The 19,180-nt window shown below is 36.9% G+C and overlaps 1 protein-coding gene across 1 annotated transcript; it reads right to left on the bottom strand.

Annotated features, from left to right (window-relative positions):
* Window positions 1–11,373: 11,373 nt before the first annotated feature.
* LOC140226589 (carboxypeptidase A4-like) lies at window positions 11,374–19,099 on the bottom strand. Its single transcript, XM_072307045.1, has 7 exons — window positions 19,013–19,099; window positions 16,677–17,448; window positions 15,780–15,881; window positions 14,962–15,134; window positions 14,148–14,243; window positions 12,864–12,962; window positions 11,374–11,691 (listed from the first exon to the last, which is right to left on the bottom strand). The coding sequence occupies exons 2-7, from the start codon at window positions 17,392–17,394 to the stop codon at window positions 11,506–11,508; spliced, it is 1,374 nt and encodes a 457-aa protein (XP_072163146.1). The 5' UTR covers window positions 17,395–17,448; window positions 19,013–19,099; the 3' UTR covers window positions 11,374–11,505.
* Window positions 19,100–19,180: the final 81 nt, after the last annotated feature.

The raw sequence follows: 19,180 nt of genomic DNA, 5'->3' as shown, positions 1-19,180 counted from the left end.
TTTTACGTGAAGAGGCGGACGAAAATAATTTTTCTAGGTCACAGAGGCATTATCTATCACAATGACAATGAACAAATAGGAATTTTCCCTCAGACTTCTACACCAGTACCATTACAGGTGCAAGTGTCTAAAGTGATAATATAAACAAACGCTTATCTTAAAAAGAAATTCGCTATTTTCTAGAATAAATTATGATGGGCTCACTTTGGTCTGGGATTGATCGTGACTATTTGAAAATCGTCATATCCAGGCATCCCACTGCGTCGGATGGGAATGATAAGGGTGTTAAGTTGCCACTATATAAACCCATAATGTTCGAGGCAACTTAACGCCCTTCTCATTCTCAACCGACGTCTGATGGAAGCCATTGAGCTTTCTTGCATCACATCTCGAGTGACGAGATAGAACAGGCTGCATTTCTTTGTGTTTTCTTGTAACCTGCAAGTATGCATGCAGGACCTCTTATGCGTACGCGTATGATACAATATGCCAGCGTCACTCCAAACGATATTTCCGCATCATAATTTTTCAAATGCATTATTAAAATCCCATCGTTAAAATCCCAAAGATATCATGCTTGACAAGTTCGACAACTAAATAATAGTTGGTAAAGGTCGAGAGTGCATGACGCGTTTCTTCATACAAACACTAATTATTAATACTGGACTCAATCCAACGAGGAAGAAACACATCAAGGCAAACGAACACAAACAAATCAAAATCTAATACAGGCAATGTTCTCTTTCCCTTTGTGGAATAAAGTTTTTCAGACGACTGTTGCGAAGCATTCTCTTGTCTTGTCAAACCTGTCTTTTGTTCGGCATTGCGATATAAACTATACATCCGGTACATCTCGTTACCTGCCGTTCGTAATATTCATTCCCTTTCATTTCTTGCGAGCCACTGCATGGAATGATTTGAATATTGTTTTATTATTGACCTAAAGGGCAGTATTTTGCATGGGCAAAGCCTTATAAAATATAGTGCATATTATGTCTGTGTGTGCGTTGTATGTATGTCGCCATTTCAGACAAAGGTAACAACTATACCCTGGCCGACCAATAATGAGCGCTGTTTAAACCAAAAGGAACAAAATATATCGAAGATGTCACTCTGTGGTCCGAAAGAAAGGTTTGAACCAGAAAATATATCATTAAGCTCTCAATACTTTCCAAAATGAGTATATCAAAGACTTGTTGATTTTTATTTTTTTTTTTTCGTTCCAGGCATTTTTCGTTGAAGAAACGCTATTTTTCAATTGCCTTGGTACAACGCAATATGGAATATTGTGTCATTTTCTGCGTTACAACACAATCATGTTCATTGCTTGAGGCCCATACTGCGTCTTTCATCAATAATTGAAGAACAGCATCTTTCTAGATGTGACGCCCATCATAATGGAATGCTGGAAAGTGTCTATGTAGTTTTTATTCTATTCTGGAGTGGTAATTATTACCACGAGTTTGACACATAACAGTCATTTCAACTATTTTGTCAACTTCGAGCGACCATCAAAATTGTGCAATTGTGTTTCACAGATTGTTTTATTCTACATCTCATATAAAAGTTACTTCATAGCATGTTAACGATATTATCATAAAGCTTGCCGACAAGTGTATTCCCGTACACGCCCAGTATACTTTGCATTCGATGTACAAACCTATATCTCCCATGTAAAGCTGTGCTTGGGTGAGGGGAAAAGTTTAACTCCTCAATCCTCTATTCTCACAAATTTCGCCAATCACATTTTTTATTTGAAAAATTATGTACTAACTAACTTATTATCATCAAAGATACCTTTATCGAATGCATTTTCAATTTATGAAAAAATGTCAGTCACAGAAAAAAAAAAACGAGACATGAAAACTCGTCACATTGAGGACGAGTTAGGTGATACGCTTGTGGTCATCAGATGACGGTCATCTGTTATCGACAAAGAAAAGAATGTGATATAGGCACCTTGAACTTATATTGAGCGTGCATGCGAAACCGTTTCTGTAACCACTCGGCCACGGGTCATCCACGGAAATGGTAAGACAAAAAAAAAACAATGTATAGATATAACAGGGGGAAAGTCAATGCCCACTCAACTAACGTGGCCTGGTGAACATCTATTGCATTGCTAGACGGAGAAGCGGCCCTGTAACGACTGAGGTCACTATGCCATTTCTGGCAACTTGGGAAAAATACGTCCCGCAGACATAAAACCTATAATCGGCTGGTTTTGATACCTTGCCTTTAATCACAATTTTCAGTGTAATGACGTCATCAAATTACAAAACAATGACATCGTCTCGAAAGACAATTGTTCAAAGTACAACACCTCAGTCGTCGTCATTACATACTATGATCGGTTTGACAAAGTCAACCTGCAAAATGTTGCTGCAGTCGAAGCAATGTGGTCTCCAACACACAAAAAAGAGGGATATGGCGTGTGTGTGTGTCTGTGTGTGTGTATAGGTGCGTTTATATACGAACGTGATTTCTACATGGACGAATATGAAATACAAAATTGAAGAAAAAAAGTAAAAAAAAAAAAAAAAAATGTTTCGTGATCTTGTGGGGTTCGAACCCGCAATCTCACGTCTCTGAGACGGCGCCTTTAACCACTCGGCCATACGTCTCGACGAGAAAACATGGGGAACGTAAACTTATGTATGTGAAAGATACATGGGGAATCGTTTTGTCCACATTCCATTTTCATTTTCAGTTTTAAACTGCAAAATTGTCAATCTGATGAGGAGATTTCAAAGTATAAAATGCATGATTACTGCAGCTTATTGTCTCAGCTACAACATATTAAAGTTTCAGAGGAAATGAAGCAAAATCAGCTGAGATAAAGGTGCTTAAACGTTGTTAAGTCAATTGATGCTTTTAAAAAAAATCACCTCCCATAGACAATACACGTAAACTTGTCCGATTTTGCGTCTTTACCTTTAATCACAATTTAAGGTATGATGACGTCATCAAATATCAAAAGCATGACATGGACTTAAAAGGCAAATGTTCAAAGTACAACATATCTGAATTTGGGATAATATTGAGCTTAAACAACAGAGATACGAGCAAATGAATGTCAGAAACAGTACCTTAAAAAAATTAATTCCACTTTTTTGATTTCAGATGACGATATGATGACGTCATATTTTAATTATGGAAATAATGATACTTGAAACGTTATTTTCAATTCATATGCTTTTGTAATATGCAATAAAAACATAGGGTCACCTGACGTTTTAAAGAGCTATGGCGAAATAAACAAAGACATGTTTTTTCACTATATTTGCACATAGATGCGCACGCGAAATGTCAACTTTGACGCCAGTGCATTGCTTTGTTATTTGTCAAAATCTATCAGAAATCAATGGATATTGTTACTCAAAGTATCAGGAATCCAGATCAGTCAAAAAATGTGCATTTTCATGTTACTGACGCGCTGTGCGCGCGAAAATGCGCGGACGGACGCGCACGCGCAAAATTGTTTGAAACGCTTAAAATTGTCTGAAACTTCGAGATTTCCCATTGGAAAGTTGTTTTGAGCCTTTTAAATGTTTGACGCGCGCTTACGCGTCCTAGATGACGTCCTAGGTAATTAGCATCTGAGAAAGAAAGATAGAGCGTGACCTGAACTTTATGTCCTCAAAAACTGATACAGAAAGGACCTTTAGTTATGAAGTTATGATCGATCATGTAACATGGTCCGAAAATCACAAAATGGCGCCTAGATGACGTCATAGATACGTTACTGTCATGAAAACCTTATTGTGGCTAGATATTGTCATGAGACATGTTGACTGAAAATGTCATGTTACTCCGTAATGTCATTCTTGAGATATTGACGACACAAAATAGGCCAGAAAGAAAGAAGAATAAGAAAAAAGACAGATTTTGACAATCACAATAGGTGATACGCTAAAAGCGTATCACCTAAAAAGGTACAGGCCTACTCTGTGAAATATTCTTAATTAAGCAAACTGCCCTCTCCCGTACGACGGTCCTGATCTCTTTCTAGATGACGAAGCCGCTACCAAAGGCTCAATGGCGACTCGGTATCCCAGCTGACAAGCCCGAGGGAACGAGTTTAATGAGGAGTACAGTACTTGTCAGGGTTTGGGTATTTTGGAAAGTAGCTAACAACAACTTGACGCTAGCTTACGTTTGCTGTGGTGCGTGTGATTTCTCTGTTTCAACCTCCTCTAAGGGAAGAGGTTATGTTTTCATTTGTTTTTCATTTCTGATGTTTGACGGTAGCAGTCATATTGATCTGTTAAAAACGATATTGATATTGATCAGCTGTACCGAATGGTCAAAAGTGTTCGCGCTCTTAGACAACTATTACGAATATACATTGTAATGCAGCGAAGGACATTGAGAACTTATAAAATGTTGTGTCTGTTTCAGTAACAGTTTGGGCAAAAATGGTTTGGACGCGAATAGTTATGGACTATGATGTCATGCTTCATGCAGTATGTGCCGTATATCATTATACACAACACATTATTAAAAGTGACACTCGAATAATTTACGCCTATCTGTAGCAAACGTTTATGGTGAGGCTCAAGTGTAAAACGACTTCTTGGAAGTATTGTGGCATCGTTGCGCTTATCTGTACTCATATAACTATCATTTCGATGAATAAACCGAATATAATTTGTTCATCATCAAAACATGACAAAGTGTTGCTGTTATTCCCCGTGCCCCGTGTTGGTTTGCACTTCCTTTTCAGTGGTTTGAGAGTTGCGCTATCGTTTGTGTGTGTGAGAGTTACGCTGACGTAAAAGAAGCCGTGATAAACCGGTTTATTTTGTACGCACTTTGCATCATGATTTTTCACAAGTCAAAATACACGCCATTTACAAGCAGACAAACTATCAAGCACAGATCTTCACGGCAAAGCAGGTTAAAAGAAGAAAAAAAAAAACTTTTGCATTTCGTTCGCTTGAAGAGTAATATTCTAGTAGGCATGCATTTACTACGTTGTATAGTTGAATTAACAAAACAAGATCTGCTTAAAGGTGCTGTTTACCTTTGGGAGCAGTGATTTAAAAAATTTTCAAGATATCACATTTGATGCATAGGTGTAGGTCAGTTTTCTTACAGAACATCCCACCATATGAGAATTTTGCGATAGAACGTAAAATATAAGGAGGTATTACTATTTTGCTCAATAAAACTTAACTGTAGACGGTTTAGTCTGGAACATTTTTATTATAACAATAATTTTATGTTCACATTTTGTATATTTAACAATACTTAACATTGATTAAACTACTGTGTAATTCAAATTATTACATTGGTTGCTTCTATCCCTAACTCACATTTTGGGACTACGTGTATTTTGAAGCATTATTTTTTTTTTCCCTCCACTGGGATATTTATTATTCTACATCAGGCATATATTCACCTGTACACGTAATACATCATAATATTTCAAATACAATACTTTGAAAAACAAAACAAGCATTAATGCTGAGTGTTTATTTCATCGTCAAATAGTAAACTATGCACAGTCACCTCATGTATGATAGTACACTACCTAACCACATTACCAAACAAACAAACAAACAAACAAACGAACAACGAACAAACGAACAAACAAACGAACAAAAAACCCCAACAAACAAACAAACAAACAAACAAACAAACAAACAAACCAACCAACCAACCTACACCTTTGGTCTCAGGGTAAGACAATGCAAGCGAACGAAAGAGTCGATCCTTGTGTACAAATGGATGTGTGAGTCGGAACAATAGTATGCTTTGTTGTCTCTGCTATTTTTATATCAGATGAAGTATACAATGAACGCCAGAGGGCGACAGGCAATAATACACCTGTTCCAGTTCGCCACTTGTCACATTGGTGTCTCCTTGCTTCACTGAACAAACTTCCTGGCGCGATCCACTTCATTTTCTTCTGCTAGAATGGATGCTTTTGCTTGTTTGCTATCTAGCACAACAAAGTAACCAGTCACAAGTAACCCTGGAGAGCATTCATTCAATAAAAGACTTTGAAAATTCTTCCCCAACAGGATTCCATAAAAGTTTGTTGAAAACCAAATGACAAAGCACTCTTGAAACAATTCTAGATCGTGTAACTGAATCACTAAATAGTATACACTGCACAAAATACCTTGCCTTGAGAGTTTCTGGTTAAAACTATGGACAGAGGTGACCCGATTCAAAATACAATAGTACTACATTGTATATGTATTCACTGAAGGGCACATGCATGGCTTTTTATATTATTTCTTGGCTAGCCTATCCATCATCATAGCTGCACAGATGTCCATCACGACAGTATAGTACACACCACTCATCTTGTTCATCTTTCCACATTCTTTGGCTATGTCTGTTAATTTCTGCTATTACAATGCACACACGCTTCATATACACAAAAATAAATAAGATAAACAATCAACAAAAAGAAAAATGAAATTTTTCTCACATCTTCTCAGCAAGGTCATCATGTTTTAAGACACTCCATATATTGCAATCACTCAGACTTCATTTTGGTAGTCGGTGGAAGAAACAAGCAAACTTTCTCTTCATTTTATTTACAAAGTCTCATAGTCATCCAAACAGGTTTATCATTACAAACTGAGGAATCAAATTCAATTGCACAGTCTCCTCCAAAGCAAACAACTTTGTACAATGCCATGTAGTACCGATACAAAAATACCACCTTCTGTAAGGACACGTTCACAGTTTATGTTATGAAACTGTCTTCATTAAATGTTTCTTGGTCGATACAATACCGGGTGTCGCAAAAAAAGCGGAACGGTGGATTTTCAGTACCTTGCGTTTTAAAAGTGATATAGTTTTTTGACGTCATTAGAAAGAGCATCTTCCGCAGAAGACAATGATACCAAAATCATTAAATTTGGTTCAGCACTTTTTATTCTATGCCTATTTCTGTAAATACAGTCATTTTCAAATTTCGCTGGATTTTTGCGACTTATGAGATAATAATTTGAGCGCGACACGCGATCCATACGGTGAATATTGTGTAAGCTCGGTGATCTATGTCAACAAACGATACAGCTTTCACAATGGGCGCGGGCCAGGAAAAACAGTGTGTGTGTGTGTGTGTGTGTGTCTGTGTGTGCGCGCCCAATGTGAAAGCTGTATCTTTTGTTGACATGAATCAACGAGCTTACAAAATTCACCTTATGGAACGCTCGTCGCACCCAAATTATTATCTCACAATCCGGCGAAATTTGAAAATAACTGCATTTACAGAAATTGGCGTAGAATAAAAAGTACTGAACCAAATTTAATGATTTTGGTATCATTGTCTTCTGCGGAAGATGCTCTTTCTAATGACGTCAAAAAATATATAACTTTTAGAACACAAGGTACTGAAAATCCACAGTTCCGCTTTTTTCGGGACACCCGGTATACACAATATGTTTCTACATGGGATACTATATCAAAGCGCAGTACAGTACTATGTCCATCCCTAAAAATAGGAATTGCATTGGTGAAATGACATTCGTGACATTAATGATTACATCTGTAAGGGTTTTTCCCCTCCGACATCAAGGTGCTCTGCACTCTAACAAACTCTTAAAATCTGACGGCAGTACACACTTATTCATCCAAGAAAATTTCAAATGCTAAAACAATACAATGTATATGGATTATATATCTATAGTGCATCAATGAAAAAGATTGTGGCATGATGGATATGCATTTGTGTACACTTTGACAACTCTTGATGGTATGTGACCTCTAATTCCTTGAACAAACCTTACAAAATAATATAACAAATAGGAAGTGAAGTAGATGTTATGACAAGTGTAGCTGTGTAAGAAAAAAAAAACATGATGTGAGAAATCTTTCTTCGCTTGTTCATGTTTCATATATCCTGATCTACATCAAAACTTTCCAGTTCAACAATACATTTACAAACATGAACAATCTTCTTTCTCTTGGACTTTCTTATTTCAGACATCCTACCAATAAAAGCTCATCTTATGTGCTACACTTCTGAAAGGTAAAAACTAACATGCATTACGTGTTTGTAGCAGTGCATGTATTTAATTGAGTGAATGCACTTTCATCCAGTGAGCTAATGCACTCAAACACTTCAACTCAACCTTTGATTTCATCCTCATGTCAAGCCATATCATATCACATCACATAATATCACATATCATCGCACATATCATATCATATCGTATCGCATCGTATCATATCGTATCGTATCATATCAGATCAGATCAGATCAGATCAGATCATCATGTTTTGGAAAATACTCATCCAATAGAATCATACAATTTAAGCTGAATCTCTCTTAGTGTAGCTCTGTTATATTACTTTATAGTATACAGTACTCTTTTCCCCTTGTTATTTAACAATTTAGAATGTCAAAACTTGACTTTGCTCTTCAACCGTCAGAACCTTTGCCTCAAAATTCAAAGAAAAGGCTTTTCTACACCATCCTATCACCATAGGTCAGGACCAATTAATATAACAGGGATCCTCACATCATATGCAGAATATACATTTTCAAGCCTTGCACAGCTCTTTGCTATGGTGGTTCTACTGTATTCAAATTCTGCATATAGTTTTGTGAAGGCATTACCTGAGAGAGAGAGAGAGAGAGAGAGAAACTTTGCCTTTTTTTTTGAGCTCTTAATACGATGACACAGGTTTGTCCCTGTATGGTTTACAGTGAACAAGTTCTGAAAACCATAATGTTGAAATTAGATCACTACTGTATTTTTCTTTAACAACGATTAACCTTGCTTGTCTTCACGTCCTCATACTTTACAGCAAATATAGACTTTGGCAAGGTTCTTGTTGTTCCTTTTTTTTACTTGAACATTTTACATGATCAGTAGTACATAAGAATTTCTCATCAACTATAACAATATCATCTCCTTCTCCAACAGACAATCATTACATCCTGTCCTACAGATTCAAGACAGGTCCTGACGTAAACGCATGATGTACAGCACCATATATATTACAGTCAGTATAATGTGTATCAAAAAAAAAAAATGTCTAAACATGGTTGCATGCAAAACAACTGGATGCTGAAGCAATTTCATATTCAAGCGGATATCTGAGTTCAGCTCAACCAAACTGTGCCAAACTTGCAGAAAATATCTTCATTTCTGTATAACGTACTTTGTGAAACTTTCAATCAAACTGTATGAGAGAAAGTATTGATTGAGTTTCAATATTTGGCATCGGTGCTTCATGTAACACAAGGGTTACATTAGTCTGTACCCTGCATCCTCTTTCAGTTGACTGTGACAGTGCATTACTGTTATGGTCTGCAGCACTGCCACCTAAAATGCGAAGCAGAATTTACACATTCCATAATCCGAGTAGCTCAAATCAATACGAAAGACTTGATACAAATGGGAGAATACAGTATTCTGTGCAAATTTAATGCGGTTTGGTACGTCTGAACTTGAGATATGGGCGCTAACTCCATTAGGGCTGACAACTACAAATAGAGCAGAGCTGCAAAATGGGTATGTTAAAACATGATTTGGAAGAGCATCATCAGGCATATCCTTCACTAACTCTCAGCATCAATATCCACACAGATATACCCACATTTGGGTCAGATACATTTGTAATTTAAGGATTTAATAATTTGAGGACCTTGCTACTTGGTGACATTACAATCACATAAATTCATCATCAGATATATTATCACCAATTCTTATGTCTTAAAATTCAATAGTCAAAATACAAACTGCCATTCTACTTTGAGTTTTATGAAGCATATCAGGTGCTTCTTGCGAGCTCATGTGACAAATTTGCTGCTTTCAATGCTAAGCTCATCTAAATGTTTGATAACATGCTTCATGGAATGTTTGAAGAGACTAAAAAGAAGATAGCTGTAAATGAGTTTAAGCATATTCATCATTTGTGTGCATCAATGAAGCAACATCTTCCATCTACCATTAAATTAGCTTCCACCAAGCAAATTGATTACACTGTGCAGTGCATAAAATGATGAAAACAAAATGGCAACCACTATAGATAACTCCTGTTCTGTGCACGTAAATCATCTTTCTACTATCATTCAACAAAACAAGGATGGAATGAATGCATGAAATCTCTGTGGTGGTGACCAATAATCTGGCTTGTAGTAATTGTGTCTGAGGGGAACATCGGGGGGGGGGGGGGGGGGGGGCGGTTAAGCCTGCACACAGATGGTGCAAGACCAGCAAGATCTCCTAATATCAACCAAATCTGCACCAAAATGATGTTTGCTAAGCTGTCACACTATGGAGACCATCCCAACATACACATGCACAATATCACTCATGCATTAGTCTCAGGGGGAGAAAAAACCCTGACACAGTCCAGTTCAAAAAAAAAAAAAAAAAGAAGGATAATTGCACATTATACAAAGCAGCTTTCTTCAATAACTGTAGTTTGTCCTTTTGGGATGAAGAAAAGACAAAAAAATCTTGGGAAAAAAAAGAGAAAAGAAAAATTACTAATTGGCAACCCTAAATTGGGTAATAAAACAGCAAGCATCACATTTCAGATGAAACTACTGATGTGCATCTAGTTGTGATTGATGACAGGATTGTTGCTTTTTATGATGGCTTTTAGGCTTATTCCAATGAATTCCAAAACAATTGGGCATGGTCAACTACTTTACTGTCTGAGATCTCAAGTACCTATACATGTTACATATGAGAGCAACCTGTTGAAAGTTACATTGCAAGCTTTCAGGGTGATTTTATGAAAGAATATGAAACATCTACATTTGTATCAGCGTGGAAAAAAGAAAGAAAGAAAAGATTGTGACTATCAAAAATACATACAAACAGAGTGCAGCTCAAATTCAATGTCACAAAACAATCAAACATAACCAAAGAATGGAGTGTAAGGAGAAAAAGTGTGGTCCATCACATATTTTTCATTCATAAATATAACAGATTTATATCAGTACTATAAACAAGTTTGACAAAATACTGAATGTAAAATATCTTTCTACAATTTAACGTCACCCTGTGACTGAATGCATGACACAGCATCAGCATTTGATGTTGATCCCATAATAAAGGAATTAACACTTAGCCCTGTAATATCTTATACAGCCTATCACATCATGCAAAACAATGATTTTCACATCAAAACATCTGCTTTTCACTTTTGCATCCATGTTAAGGCATACATTGGTACAAGAAACAATCACCTGAATGTGCACATTATCTATAAAATAAAGAGCATTATATGATCTGTTAAAATAAACAGGGTAGCATCAAAAGAATAGCACTCCATCTTCTTTATTCTCTGAATATGGTCTCTCCATTCTTCCTAGCTCTGGACTCTCTCTCACTATTTGCTCTCACACTTTCACTTTGTGTCAAACTCCAAGGATTGAATCATGCTACTGCCAGCGTTTGAAAGACATTGATGCAAGAAAGGCTTGATACGACCTCCCTTCTCCAGCAAAACTTACCCAGGCACCCATTACAAAGCATTTTATAAGACGGGCTTATCTCCACCCTGTTACGTCTCCTGTCATGTGATTTTGATGCCACTGACTGTAAAGGTGGAGCTCAGGGATCGCAGACTCACCACACGTTTGCGCGAAAAGTAGCGTGGGTTAAAGGCACACGGGACTTGCCGACAGAATATTGCCAAGAAGACACACACGCACAGTAGAAAAGGAATGATGTAGCTCCGCGGAATATACAAATCAGTCTGCTGATGTGGGGGTGAGTGGAAACAGAATACGGAAAGGAGACTTTTCAATACCTACACCATTCATATAATACTCAAACATCAAATATGCATACTAACACACACAGAACTAATCTTGACAATGAACGGGCAATAGACCAGTTCTGCAATGTATTCAGATTTTATGCATGCTTTGTTCACAAAAGTTGCCCTTAACAACCACAAAGCTTGCCACAAGGCTTGCCCTACCTAGCAACAAGTAAGTGAATCCCTGCCTATGGAACTTCAAGGGAGGAAACAGGAGAACATAGTGCTTCGTTACTAGACTAGAGGAAAAGAAACATCCATCAACTGTAAAGGATTACAGAAATGGTCTGTTGCCTGACTGATTAGTAGAAGACATCACAAAAATCATTTGAGTACGGTATCATATGATGCATCACGCGGTACCGCAGGGTACCACGTTGTGTAGCGCCACCTCACATCCACTCGAGGATAGCCGCAGAGAAATGTATGCACTGTGTGTGCGTGTACATAGTCATTCCCATGCCACTGCATGTTATATGGATGCATGGTACGCTGTGCTAGCAATAGCATGTGCTTCAGTGCAGTGGCTAGCGCGTGCTAGCACCAGCACCAAAATAATTTCCACTTTTTAACAACCTAGGGTACAACCTTAAAAAAAAAAGATAATTCAACAAAATGGCTGATTTTTATTTGGTACCCCTGGATACCATTTATGTCATCATATTGTATTCTCATTCCCTTTCCATCACACAAATACAATAACTCTAATGGTTTACAGGTTGACTAAATACCATTCATTTCTCTGTGATCTCATAAACATCACTGTCAGTTCAACATATTGACTTGAAATATCAATAATATAATAATTCTTCAGGACATCAGATAATTGTTTTTTTTTTCTGCGTGTCCACTTTGAAAGCAATTTTTCACTAAATATACAGTTACATTTATTCCTATAAACTCGTATCACTGCATATTTACAACAACAACAACAATGATGACGACAACAGCAACAACAACAACACTAAAACAACATCACAGGAGAATAATATCTGACTTTTAGGGGAAAAAATCCTATACTGGAACCCAATACTCCCCATGAGGGTACTGCAGAGTAAGCTGATAAGTTGCATAGCTAAGAACAAATTCTACCATCTTAACAGACTTACCGAATTTCTATGGTACTGTTCATGTAGCTCTATCTGCTTCCACTTGAGTATGTGGTTGAAGAGGGCATCAAAGACAGGTATGACTTCTTCCACTGCAGACTGCCATTGATGCAAATTGCAGAAAATTATGTGTATGGTGTTGACATTGGGAAACAGGTTAATGACTAAAAATGACTTCATCTTGACACTTGCGGAAAAGTTTGACAACAGATGAGTATTTCAAAAGAGACCACTGCAAACGGGTTTCAAATGTTTTGTAAATGCTAGTTTCCACCTTGTTGGCAAATGAACAGGAGTTGATCTTAGAGATTTTGTTAGTATTTTCATGAAGACTCAGCTGCTTCAACACCCTGACATGTTCAGAGAGCATGAGCACAATAGAATAAAAGCTGCCTTTAATCAGTAATGTGGATTGGTAGTTACGACATTTGTTTATTTGTTTGTTTGTTTGTTTGTTTGTTAGTTTGTTTTTGCTATGCATTATAAGACAACATTTTGACTCTCAGAGTCAAAATGTGACATGCAATGATTGTAAATTCATATCCTTTCAATTTCTTTCCCTTTCTTTCTTAAGCACAGATTTTGAAAAAAAAACATTAACACTGTCCAGGTTCCTCACAGGCAGGTTTTCTATGAAATGTGCCGCCCAAGCACACAAATCATATCAATAAGCTCACGCTATGACAAGATAAACAAAATATGGAACTTGTCAATGGGATGAGTTAGGTGATACGCTGGATTAGATTACAGTTGACAGTAATTGCCACCTTTGAAATTGGCACAGACATTTTTAAAATGCTTAAATTTGTCTGAAACATACACTAAATTTTTTCAAAGGGTCATTTTGAGCATTTTTAAATCATGACATGTGCATATCACCGTACTTGTCATAACAGCCTGACTGGTAACTATTATGCAATACCATTACATGTGACTTGAAGTTTATGCCTCCTGAAAATGATGAAGAAATCACACACGGTTAGCAAGATATGATCGATCATTTGATAATTAAATGGCACCTAGATGATGTCATGCATGAGTGATAGTTTGAAAAAGATTACATTGGGAAGACATTGCCAAACAATATCACCATGGAAAATTTCATGTTAATTGGTCATTTAACTGTTGAGATATAATGCCTACAAATTTGCCAGAAAGGATAAGAAGAAAAGAGAAGAAAGATTCCTTACAAATACAATAAGTGATACACTGCTAGCGTATCACCTCACTATGGACAACAATGGGTGTGCATATTGATGCAATATACATAGTGTAGTAACTTACCTCTAACATCTCACTCTGTGGATTGAATAGGTCAAAACATTGTTTGTCTTTGATGTCTCCTGCTCCCCACAGCTCCACATTGAGTGAAAATGGAATCTAGGAGAGTACAATGTCAAGAAAGATTTGATCTAATCTGTTATTCTGTTCTCCTTGTAATATCACATTAATTCAAAACATTTCTTATACTTTGGTCTGAAACTATAAAAATCAAAATCAAAAGAGTATAATTTTGACGCAAAAGAAATCATGCTACAGTATGTTTTTGTGAAAATTGTTAATATAACACATTTACAAGGCTACTTTATGAAATCAGCCGTGCCACCATGCACTTGTTCAGTTGCTAAAATGCACTATATTCTTGCCTGTGAACTTCCCTACCTCCATTTAAAAACAGCTTATTATTGCCATCTGTATCTGAACTTGTTTGTAAATGCATCATCTGGAAAATGTAAATCCAAAAACAGGTGACATCCATAGCATAATATCTGGAGTTGGCAGAGTACTTCAAACTGTGGGGAAAAGATACCATCATCACCTTCAACAGCCAAACATACAAACAAAGGCAATTTCCCCCATTATTACTATCATTATTATAACTATTTCTTTCTATTTGTACAAGTCTGTCAAATGTCAAGTCATCAATCAGTGTGCATCTAGGCTTGTACAAACAGTCATACTCTTGAGCGTCATCTAAAAAACACACACACACACACACACACACACACACACACAACACAAAAAGCAATAACAAAAACAAACAAAACAAAAATGAAAAAGCGTCCATGTGATGATTGGATGGTTAACAAGACCTCACCTTTTTTACTCCTGCCATGTAATCATAGATTGTCCCATCTGCTGGATATTCGCACAGGTTGTAGCCCACACCATACTTGAAGGATGAGCCCCCTGCCACAGCCATTGCCTCAGCTAGGGCTAGCTGGCGGGCGCTGTTACTAGGAACCCTCTTGGACTTCCTGGAGGCAGAATCTGGAAAAATAAAGAGAGAAAGGAATTGAAGGAATAATGTGCATTTCTCCTTTTATCAACATTTCATATATCTTAGAAATTTATGCTCCAAATACAGACTGTATTTGAATTGAAAAAAAAAAATAATGAAAAATCATATTCAGTGGTTTCCTACTTGCAGAGGGTCAAAACAACTGAAAATTCAAAGTATTGCCATGACTTCTTTCAAAATTCCAAAAGTACACTCAAGAGTTGATTGTTAATGTATGCAGAAATTCAATGCTGAATCATCAGATTAAGATTCATTGAAGTAAGTAGATTGATATGAATTCTCTGACAGCATGCATAGTAAGATAACAATTTAAAGGTGCATCTGGAAATGTCATAAAAATGGCCAAATTTATAGAAATATAAAACTAGCCTGACTACATTAAGTGCGGCTGTTATAGTCATACTAAACTGCTCAAACATTGTCCTGGTTCTTAGTGATATATACATGTAGTTCAATTTTCAACATTTTGCTATCAATATCTACTCCTGCCTATAAACTGAAAAGGATAGATAGGTTTGACATTTAAGAATTAATTATTTGAAATCTATGCTTTCACAAACATTGTTAATTGCAAAAGTTATCCCTATATTTCTGCATTTCTACACTGTACTTACCAGCATATGGTATATAAATTTGCTGGATTCCGGAATGAAATGAGACAAATGCATCAAACTGATAGATGTTAGACAGCTCTAGGTATACTTGGCTTTCAGGTTCTAGGAAGAGAAAGATACAAGAAAGGCAGAAACTCTTTAATACTTCAGTCATCAATATATACACATATATGCCAAATTCAATTTGACAACTATGATCAACTTACACTCTGATCTCATGTTTTAATGGACAGACTGCAAAAGATAACATTGATGTAAGCCTCTCTCCCTCTCTTTGTTTTACTCATTTTTTTTTCTTCTTTTTCCCCCTCAGATAGCCTTACTTGAACAAAGTGAAATGAAACAAATGCATCAAACTGATACATGTTAAACAGCTCTAGGTATACTTGGCTTTCAGGCTCTAGGGAGAGAAAGAAATAAGAAAGGCAAACACATTTTTGTTTACTTTTTTTTTCATCATTATATACTGAATTCAATTTGACAAACATGATCAACTTACACTCGGTTCTCATAATATGGTTTAATGGACATGACAGTATCTAGAATGCAAAATATAACATAGATGTAAGCCTCTCTCTCTCTCTTTGTTTCACTCATTTTTTCTTCTTTTTTTTTTCAGATGGCCCTACTTGTACAAAATGAAATGACACAAATGCATCAAACTGATACAAGTTATACAATTCTATGCACACTTACAAATTGCAGTTCTGAGGTTGTTGGAAGAGAGAGAGAGATGAAAGGTATGATTCTCATTCACTTTTTCATCATATATTTACAGAGCTATGCAAGAACTCCTAGATAAACTCCCACTGTAAAGGTTGTCAAATGTTGACAAACATTGGCAAATAAATTTGTCATCCAGCACTGTAAAAATGCAGTTACAGAAAGAAAACCTACCAGAGTGAGGGAAGGGCCCTCTGTATTCTTCATCAGAAGGATCACTAGAACTTCCACGACCTCCAAAATTCCACTGAAAGTTCCGGTCCAGGTCAACACCACTACTCGTGCCCCTCCAGCAGTAGTTCCGAGTCTTCTCGATGTGGTGTCGACCATCCGGATTGGCAAACGCTATGATGAACACATCGAGCTGTGACAGAATATGCCTCGAGTAGAGGTCCTCCGCACTATTTAGAGGGGCTCTCAGTCCCCGTACTATCTTCTCCAGGAGGTGGATGAGACTTTCCACTGGGAAGAACTCCCGCGCATGTTCCCCAAATGACAGAAGGAGGCGGGGCTTAAAATTTGCCACACCATGTGCATGAGATCCGTAAGAAGTTCTTGTGCTGGAGAAATTTGTCATGTGCAAGACATACTGTGGGACATTCAAGCGTGATTTAAAACCATAGTCTAACCTGAAGTAATTTGGGTATTTGACAGCAAGATTTGTTACAAAGTTTCCTATTGAGGACGCATTATGATAGTATTTGTAATTTGGCACATAAACTTCTACTCTGGGATTGACATTTCCAGCCCGACATTGTGCTAAGACAAACACACATGTGATCAGTACAGGAAGTCGATAGTTTTTAGCTCCTTGAAGAAGTGTCATTGCTTCATTCCTCCTCCAAACATGTACATGCTCCACTCTTTGACTCATTTTGAAGAAAAAATGCATTCCACGCTCAGGAAAACGTTGCACCCTGCAGGTATCAGCAGCCTTGTCATGATCCTGCAGATAAATAACAAAAGATAGCATTCCATGTGAAAATGATTTTGCATACATATTCAGTGTGCTGTACACATTCTTCAGTAAACCACTGTGACAAATATGCTGATATGACAATTACAATATGATTTGAACAAATCCACTCACAGGAAACACTTGCCTTTAATAAAAATGTGCAAAACAAAACATACAATACAACAAAAGTGAATAATACCAGTATCCAACAAAGATCTGGATTCTGCAGATAGTGATATATTTGTGTTCAAAATTTCTATGATACATGATAACATTCAAGTCTGAACCCTACCTGAGACGGGACAAAATGAGGGAGCTTTGCTTCCAGTTTCTACACCCAAGTATACCATTAAGTCTACTACTCATCGATCACCTATTTTGAGATCAACCACCTTCGCACAGTTGCTTTGTTGCATATTAAAAAAAAAAAAAAAAATGTATGCGTGGGACGGGCCGCAATATGCTGATATTGAAACACAAGTACAAATCAAAAGAAACGAGGAGGAACAGGTAAATAACCTCAGGAAAAAAGAGGAAAAAGAATTGAAGAAAATCCTCATTAGTTAATACTCATAACTGATATTAACATGTCTTTGCCATTCATTAGATTTATGATATGCGCTTTATCTATGATAGAGAACAGGCGGTCGGTTGGAATGATGAGCATGCACCGGCACTCAGTAGAAATTGTCACACACGTTTGTCACCAAGGCTTCCTTGTGCATGATACATATTACGAGTCAACAATCTGAACCAGTGATACGAATCTGCGGTATTTTCTGCCATAGAGAAATGAAGTTAGGGTGAAACTGAGGAATATTTTCTAAATGTAAGATAAAACAGGGCTACAAGGCTTTTTAATCAAAAAGCGGTCTTGAGTTCGTAGGTCCAACCATCATTTGACCATATTCATACTCAAGTGAGAAAGTAACATTCTACATTCTACAATTCCCTGTAACCCCCCCCCCCCCCCCATTCAACCTTAGCATTAAGTGTTAAAATTAATTTAGATCTAACAGTTACCATGGTTACATGATTGAAGAATGGCAGTTTATAAATTAAATTTAATCTACACTGCAGTTTGCCTTGATGGCTTGAAGCAAATACTGCTTGTTGAAACACTGTCACTGGACACTGCAGTGTTGAACACTTGCTTGTACTTCTTCTTGGATATCCTGTAAAGTTTACCATTGTTTACAGATGGTAAAGAAAGTAGAGTAGGCCGAAACTTTATCAATTAAAATTTACACACATCTCATGTCTGAAATTGAAGTCTGGAGGGTGAAAAAGCATAAAAGAACCATTAAAAAAAATGCCTGATTTTTTTTTACAATTCTAGTCGTGATAGCAGCATGCATCACCAACAACATCAACATGATTGATGGCAACACTGCCAACAGCAACTCGAACAACAGTGACAGTCAACACTCAATTAACTCAAGACAAGTTATCAACACAGTGTTCAATTCAATGAAGCTTGAAGAAGGAGTCACCTTGTGAAAACAAGATTAATAAATAGATAAATTAAAACAATAAATACAATCATAATCACCAATACTACAATCGACAGGCACGGTCACGATCCACGCATTTCGCAGCTAGCACGTCGACTCGAATAGGTCTGATCTGGCGCGTAGCATAATTCAGTGCTGATACAATAAACAGTAGAACCCTACATGTATTTAAGTATGTGGTACCAGTGCAGTGCAAAATACAAAGT

The sequence above is a fragment of the Diadema setosum genome, chromosome 1 (genome assembly GCF_964275005.1).
Source record: "Diadema setosum chromosome 1, eeDiaSeto1, whole genome shotgun sequence".
In the NCBI taxonomy this organism is placed as follows: Eukaryota; Metazoa; Echinodermata; class Echinoidea; order Diadematoida; family Diadematidae; genus Diadema; species Diadema setosum.
Note: the sequence above shows the minus strand (reverse complement) of the source record. Positions and strands in the feature narration are given on the sequence as shown.

What these genes read in the sequence shown, in the direction of transcription:
- LOC140226589 (XM_072307045.1), bottom strand. Translation starts at nt 17,394, where the DNA reads ATGCATTTTTTCTTCAAAATGAGTCAAAGAGTGGAGCATGTACATGTT. An exon ending in AATTTATATACCATATGCTG is followed by an intron (nt 15,135 to 15,779) that starts GTAAGTACAGTG and finishes TTATTTTTCCAG; the next exon opens with ATTCTGCCTCCAGGAAGTCC. An exon ending in AACAGTACCATAGAAATTCG is followed by an intron (nt 11,692 to 12,863) that starts GTAAGTCTGTTA and finishes CCCCCACATCAG; the next exon opens with CAGACTGATTTGTATATTCC.